General features: G+C 33.3%; 1 protein-coding gene across 2 annotated transcripts; it reads left to right on the top strand.

Moving 5' to 3' along the window:
* The first annotated feature begins 34 nt into the window (after window positions 1–34).
* Window positions 35–7,535, top strand: LOC130662671 (ubiquitin-conjugating enzyme E2 Z-like). 2 transcript variants are annotated; one of them, XM_057461579.1, is made up of 2 exons: window positions 35–157; window positions 2,939–7,535. In XM_057461579.1, the coding sequence occupies exon 2, from the start codon at window positions 2,947–2,949 to the stop codon at window positions 3,751–3,753; it is 807 nt and encodes a 268-aa protein (XP_057317562.1). In that variant the 5' UTR covers window positions 35–157; window positions 2,939–2,946; the 3' UTR covers window positions 3,754–7,535. The 2 variants fall into 2 exon arrangements, with proteins under 2 accessions (XP_057317562.1, XP_057317563.1); XM_057461580.1 differs by lacking the exon at window positions 35–157 and adding an exon at window positions 2,530–2,605.
* The last annotated feature ends 645 nt before the right edge of the window (window positions 7,536–8,180 follow it).

Here is an 8,180-nt window from a genome sequence, read left to right on the forward strand (position 1 = left end):
AGGTTGCGCGTTTATTCCAGATTCCCCTGGTGCGTATATGATAGATCTTGAACTTTTGCGTTTGTGTTTTGATTTTTTTTTAAAAAACGAAAGTAAAGCAAGGAAGTAGCTGTCCTGTCTTAGAGTTGGAGCTATTATAAACGTAAGGTAAAGTAAGGTAAGTCCATTGAACATTCTATTTGTGTTTAACTGACTGCATTTTATCAATTAGGTAGCTAAAGCTAGCAATATTAGCAAAGCTAGCTACTAGAGGTATATAGTGGTTATAGCTCTCGTACTCTGTGCGGGAGACCGGGGTTCGATTCCTCTTGACGGCGATTCAACATGGGCGAGTGAATGTTACCATAGCCCCGGGTTAACCCAAGCCATGTGAGGGAAATTGGGAAGATGGCACACTGTGTGGGCCGTTGGATGTTGCCGGGAGTTGTCTAGTAGAGCACGGGCCCTAATTGGGTCTGCGTCGCTCAAAATGAGCATTAAATACTCTAGGACTCTCCATCTAAGCCATGGCCCCTCCTGGAAATAATAGACAGGGTATATCCCTCGATATTTGTGAGGCTAGCCATGTAAAACATGCACATCTATCTATCTATCTATAACTATGCCAGGCCTAACGAACCTAAATGAAATATACTGGAATTAAAAAATGGAAACCAGGAAATGTCTAACAGTTTCTGCTACTATCATTGAGCTTTAGTACTATATCAAAGTTCAGCTAAACTTTAGAACAACAACTAGCCAACAACGTTGGTTTGTTATCTCTTTTGCATTTGTTTATAACTGTAATACATGGAATCACAGTCCCGATATTTACTTGCGCACGCATCTACGTAATGCCAAACAAATAAATCGGCAAAGTTACCTCCATTTCTGCGCGCACAGGAAAAACACGGCACTATGATTGAGTGTATGGTACTTAACAAAAAGTAATATCAAATATAGCTAGTGTCACATTATTACATTATATTATAATAGTCAAGAAGGCCCATGAAAAAATCCACTTAGATAGAATAAGAATATTGAAAAAATAGTTTGTTTCAGGTGTTTGTGTCGACATCCAACAGTGTAGCTAGAGCTTAAAATGCTAAGAAAAAATATGTTTAGGATCCCGCATTTTTGACGATTTTATAAATTTTGCTAATGCCAGCAAAGACACGCCAAAATACACACAAAAAAAATTATTTAGAGAACATACACCTGTTGACTTTATCATATAGATCTTAAAATCCTGATCAAGAAAATGTATGAGATAATGCATTTTTAACAAACAGTTACAGATATATATATTGGGGTGTAAAAGTATTTTGATGACGTCAACAACTGTCGGTTTCGAAACGGATCCCGGATGGTTGAGTTTTGGTTATATACATATTTATGTAGGATTTTAATATATGTACTTTTTCATAAAAATGTACTTGTGTAAATATTTCTTCCTAAATAATTTGATAACTTTGTATTCGCAAAAAATTTATGCCACCAAAACATTTTACAAGCAATCATCTTTTAATACCCTTAAAATGCTTTTGTTTTTTTATTTAGCTACAAGAATTTTTTCCTTATTAACTGTGACTAATTCAACTCAGAGTATAATTCAACGTTGTCACTAGCGCTCAACGGCTATTTCCCAATTTAACCCTTTCATAGAAGTTGCAAAGGAAAAAATTTAACAACATCTATTTCAGATTTCTGAGTTAGCTACAAGCGTTAATTTCTTTACAATATTTTTAAATTTCATACTAAAGAATCTCAACAGACAGATTTTTATTTTTTAAGTTTTGTGATGAAATATGTCTTTTTTATATGTTTGTGTTTATATGTTGGATTTATGAGTTTTAGATGTTGTGGTTAGATTTCGGAAAAGGAATGTGTGTTGTCTGCCAATGTGCCAAAATGAATGCTGTTAAATTTTAATCAGATTTATCTTTTGATGCAGTTGAACCCGAACAATAATTCTATCTTTTAAACACATCAAATTACCACCTCAACTGCTTAAAATTTATTGTACTTTACGGGTCAATAATTAATGCGATCAAAAATAACGCGAATTTCGAATTTTAAATTTTCAGATGGTATTTAATTATCGCGAACTACTTTGTTACTGATTCAAGCTGAGAGAATAAAAAAGAAATAATGAAATGTCATCACACGTATTTTATCTTCCTGTCTAAAATGCACAAAAATGATTACTGAAAAGGCTTATCTTTGTTACTGTTTTTATTGTTTTTACGGACAGTTGTCAAGTTATCCGTGATACCTGCTGCTTTTCATCCTGCTGCTTTTCATCCTTCTCTGTTTGAGATTGAAAGTGACTAAAATTTTTGACATGTTTGTTCTCTTTATTTCTATTGATCAAAACAATATACCCACGAGTTACTTTGAAGGCGTTTAAAAATTATTTTTTAAAGAATTAAGGTTAACGGGGGATTTTTTTAGCGCCATACATTAATTAACGGAGGGAAAATTTACGCGACGAATGAATTAACGGAGCTTTAATTAACGCGAAATTTCAAAATTCCCGTTATTTACTTGCTTCGTTATTTTCGTGTAATAAGGTAACAAATAAAAAAAAACTATATAAAATGTAAAGCACTAAAAACTACTCATGGTAAGGTAATTGAAATTTATCAAAGAGATAGCTGGACTTCTTAATAGTTGAAGGCGGTGGATTTTTTATTTTGAAGGCATTCTTATAACTCAACACAATACCTTTATTAATTCAGGTTCTAAATTACCAGAGAGCTCGAACAGTTTTTCAGAAGTTTAAGTTATGATTGATGACTGGTAATTTTATAATTACAGCATTTTTAATTCAGGACTTCAGGACATGCCTTGAAAGGGATATCAAAATTACTTTATATAAAAGTTTATTAAAAAATATGTTTTAGCTACACCTCTCGTCAGCTTTCTTATAAACGCATGTTGCTATAAATACTTTTAGGTTAGATTATGTCAACAAAGGAAAAATGGGATCCTCTGCTCTCTCACGACTGGGATGGTCAGGAATACTCGGCTCTTAGTATCAATCGAGTCAAGCGAGACCTTACAGACATTTACGCTGATCCACTGCCATTTGTATTTGTTTGTCCTGACCAAAACAACATAAGCAAAATTCATGCTATTATATCTGGTCCTCAGGATACACCATATGAAGGTGGGTTTTTTTATTTCGTTATTCGAATGTCTCCGGAATACCCTGTTACTCCACCCAGAGTAAAACTGATAACGACCGGTGGTGGTACAGTCCGGTTTAATCCAAACTTATACGATTCCGGAATGGTTTGTCTAAGTATTCTTGGAACATGGTCTGGTCCGGGATGGAGTGCTGCGAACTCATTGAAAAGTTTGTTGCTGTCTATCCAATCCATTATGAACAAGAACCCTTATCACAATGAGCCAGGATTTACAGAAGAGAGGCATCCAGGTGATGCAAAAAACTACAAAATGTGCATACACCACGAAACTTTAAGAGTCGCCGTTGTTGGGATGGTCGATGGATCGACAACCATGCCTGCTCAACTAAAGGAGATTGTTGAGAGAACGTTCTTGGAATATTTAGAGTATTACGAAGAAACCATCGGTAATTATATCCATTTAGATGGGGAGATGTTAAGAGATCCTTTCGGAAAAAACAAAGGTAGATTTCAATATGCCTTTCTACTTACAAGGATTAATGCGCTGGCCACAGAACTTCGTAAAAAATATGCAGGACTTGGAAAAATAGATAAGACTGGAGTGAACATTGATTTCTCTTAAGTTTCTCAAATTTAAATATTTATTTCAAGCCAGACAGTTTGTAAAACAGGGCTTGGAACATCTAGTTGAGAGTGTAAAGTACACATGTTTTTTTATAAGCAAGAAAATATCAAAATCAGGATAGAATATGCTTGTGTGAAAAACACGATCAGCCTTACGTCATGTTTATTAAGAAAACAATTTAAAAACTTGAACGTTGTTTTTGTGGAATGAAAATATAAAATGATCTTTGTTATTAGCTTTGAAAAACAGCCACAAAAAATATATAATTACACAAGGCTAAGTAAAGACAGTGCACTGGTATTAATCAAACCATAGAAGACTCTCTAAGTAAAATACCCATTAGAAAAACATGCATGGTGATTTAACAAAGGCTGGCCAACATGCTTAGTATGTGTTTAAAAATTCTCCTATCTCAGCCTAAATATGCTGATCAGAATGCGAATTGTATTTTCAAACCAGGCATCTTTTTTCTGCATTTTATATCCCCGGTTATCTTGCAAACAAACTGAGAAATTCTTTTTAAGCAGGGTGTGAAGCAAAAGAGTATTTATCTGACGTTACTACCTTCTTCGTGCTTATCTTACGTCTACTAATTTTTACGCCTTCGCGCAAAAGTTCGTGAATTTTACATTTGAATGCACGCCAAAACTAATTCACGAATGCTGCTGTGTACAGTTAGTACGACAAATAAATATGTAATTTTCAAATTTATTTTTCGCATTTGGCACGATATTTTAGGTTCGATCTCGATGCGCCATATATAAATCAACAATCTCTTGAAAACAATTTATTTTTTCTGTATTTTCTTATATTTATGGGTTTTTTTTATTTCTTATGTTTTTATTTTAATAATAACGAGTATATGTGATATAAAAATATACATATTTGCTACCTATTTTCTATCGGTTGATCTGATGTAATTTGTTTGTTTATTCTAAAATTGTGAAGGGAAACTTTTTGCATTATTTACTCAGTGTTTATATGTAATTTTTTTTTTATTTTCGAAAATCTTAAAATATGGACGCATATGCAAATGAATTTGGCTGCTTATCTAAATTGCTGAGTCAGGAGAATTTTTGTAGTTGAAAATAGATTAACTTTGCTGAAAGGGTGCGGGATTTTATTATTTCTTCATCTTCTCACAATAGAGTTGTTTTTTGTAAGATTTTTGGGTAGTATCCCCTACATATTGAAAAGACATCATTGAAAAAACATTTCGGCAAAATTTTATGCTTCAAAATTTCACTAACCAATCACTCCGGTGTCAAGGGGAAAAAGTACTCCCCTAAAAAGTACTCCCAGTACTTATTTCCGGAAAATAAATACTCCCCAGTATATATTTCCTAGGTAAAAAGTACTCCCGGGAGTATCTTTTTCCTAGGAAATAAGGACTGCTTTGGGAGAAAAGTACCCCCGGGAGTTTTATTTTCCCGGAAAATAAGTACTCCTTTACGTAAAAGGCGCTCCTTTGATACCCTATTATTTTTGAACTCCTTTGGGTTAGAAAGTGAATCAGGAAAATATTCTTTATGTATACCATCAAATGATTTTACCTTATCGATCAGAATTTCTCTAACCCCCTTACAAATATTTTTTTGAAATCATTTAAACAGTACCCATCGAACAGTTACATTACCATCTAATGTTAACATAATGAGCCGAAAACGTATTACAAATAAATTCTAACCTTCGTTACTTTTCACTTACAGATTTATTGGATTTTAAACATGAAATTTGAATATTAAAAAATGAGCTTTTTTTCTATTGAATTTGAAAATGTCAGTTTCATGGTGAAAAAGCTTTGAACAATGCTGAATTCGAGATAGCTACTTATTTTTTACTTTTTTTCAATTTATCATTTATCAGATCATCAAAAACTCAACGTTAAAATCTATTAAAAAACCGCCCCGTAAATCGTATAAAGCTAAAAAATATAAAGTGTAAAAGTATACATATCAGGGGCGAATCCAAACCCCGTCAATTGGGTCAAAGGACGGGGTTTAAAAATAACAAGTATAGTTTATCTAATTTTCAAATATTTAGTACTAACCAGTAATATTTGGGGCGTGTAATAATGTATTCATTTGAGCGCTCATCAATATAAAAATTAATAATATTGCCGCCGCTCTGCCGTGATGGCGGATAGAAAAATATGGACCCCGCCCTGCAGGTTTTTGCCGGAGCAATGAGGTTATTCTTAACTCTTATTGGTCTAGAGTGCCGGGTTTGCAGGAGAAGAACACCGGCAGGATTTGATTGGTCATTACAGAAGTTTTCTTAAGTTGTGATTGGCTAAAAATCAATACCCTGCAAAAGCAAAAATGCTAGTCTTCATCTTCATATCTTCCTCAACATCATTGCTCAACATGGCGTTTAGTTCAGTGAGAGAAGATGTTTTGAAATTATTTCAAGACGAAGATTTGCAGAAATTGATTGAAATATTTAGTATTTATTCTGAGAAATGGATAAATTCAAATAAAAATGTGTTTTTAAACATAGAACAGCTTTATGCTGTACTTTCTTGTGGAGAAATTGGTGTGAATGAAGATGCTTTGAATTATCTTCCTGCATCAGTTTCTTCCAAGAATTGTGTTGCATTGGTAAGATTTTATTTTCTGTAATTTCCATTTCTGATTTTTGCTGACCATTTGTTACCATAGTAATTAAGTGTACATCACTATTAGTGAGAGCCACTATGTAATTTCGTGTGCACAAGTGTGTTAAAAGTGATTTTTTGATTCAAAGTTGTTCCTTAGGTCCCAAATTACCAAAAAAATATGGGTGGCAAAATTTTTTGTCCCATCGGACCAAATTAGATGACGTCATCACTTTTACAGTCAGCAAAAAAATAATTTCACATTTATATGTCATATTATATATCGTTGGAAAGAGGAGATCAAGTGGATCAAAAAAAATGTAAAAACCATGTCTTCAAAACGTAACGTTCGAAAGATATTACTATTCAAACTTTGTACAAATTACAGACCGGTAATTTACTGACCCAGCACAAAAATGACTATAACCTGCTCAATAGCGAAGTTTTTTTGTTGAATTTTAGTATGGTATTGGGTCACCCTAATGTCTTTCTGTTTGATCAAAATTTATTGCTCAAATCACTTCAAGGGATAATTTACAGACCAGTAATTTACAGACCAAAGCACGTGTTTAGTTGTTTACTTTAGTTTTGAAAAGCAAGTAGCGAATTTCACTTAGACATTTTGTATGTATTAGTATCAGTATAATAACAAGTTTTGTTTTATAATTGTTCGATTTCATAGACATAGACATAGAATTCGAATGTTCTATTTCTAGAAAACATTCTATTGTTCAATTTCATAGCTAGACTGTTTAATTTCGAAGTGTTAGTGAAGTGTAATGTGAAGTTTATAGTATAGACATACATGCATAGTAATAAAATGAATAGACCGATTTAAAATGGATGTTAACTGTGTAAAAACAATAAATGTGCTGGATTTTGGGAAATGTATAGTGTGTCAGAAAGATACATCAAAAAAGGTACCGCCTTACTTAAACATTTTTTCCCATTCCTGTTCTGAGTTCTGAGAGTTTTGAGAGAAAGATTTTTGTTTGATACTTTGACCAAGATGTCGTATTTTGTTTAGAATGTTGGCAACCCAAAAGAGCAGTATTTGAAAAAGTTATTATCATGTCTGGAGGAAAGAGTTAGTTGTGGTGATTCGAAGTATCTAGATTGTTGGGAAAAACTGAAGTCATATGATATTGTACAGCTTGTTGAAGGAAAGTCTTCATACCATTCTGATTGTTACAAAATGGCCACAAATAAAACAGAGATAGACAGGTTAAAGAAACGGCCAGTACCCAAAGAGTCTTCAGACAGTTTTAGCCCATCATTTGTTGTATCTGTGAAACAAAATGAAAAAAAAACATTGCGCTTAAGTGGAATTATGTTTCAAAAACACCTTTGCATTATTTGTCAAGAAAGGGGAGGAAAGATACATAAAGTTATGTCAAAGACGGTAGCAAGAAAGATACTGGAGAGTTTTGAAGCTTATAGCAGATAAATCATTTTTCATCCGTATGAACAATATTCCTAACGCTGATGCGATTGCAAATGATGCCCAATATCATTTAGCATGTTGGGTGAAGATTCAGAGAGAGGCTTTAGCATTACATCAAGACATATCACAGTTACAAAATATGGAAGATACAGACCGCGCACTTGCAGATGTTGAAATAATTAACATAATCAAACATTTATTGGGGGAATCACACGACAACGTAATAAGTATGAACGATGTTAACTATACATACAACAACTTAATGGGAAACTCCGAAAGCAACCAAATCAATTACAAGCGATATTTAAAGCACTTGTTAACAGAAAATATTGAGGACATAGTGTTTTCAAGACCTCCATCAAGAACAGAATCAGAAAGAATTTG

This window comes from Hydractinia symbiolongicarpus, chromosome 10, assembly GCF_029227915.1.
Source record: "Hydractinia symbiolongicarpus strain clone_291-10 chromosome 10, HSymV2.1, whole genome shotgun sequence".
NCBI lineage: Eukaryota > Metazoa > Cnidaria > Hydrozoa > Anthoathecata > Hydractiniidae > Hydractinia > Hydractinia symbiolongicarpus.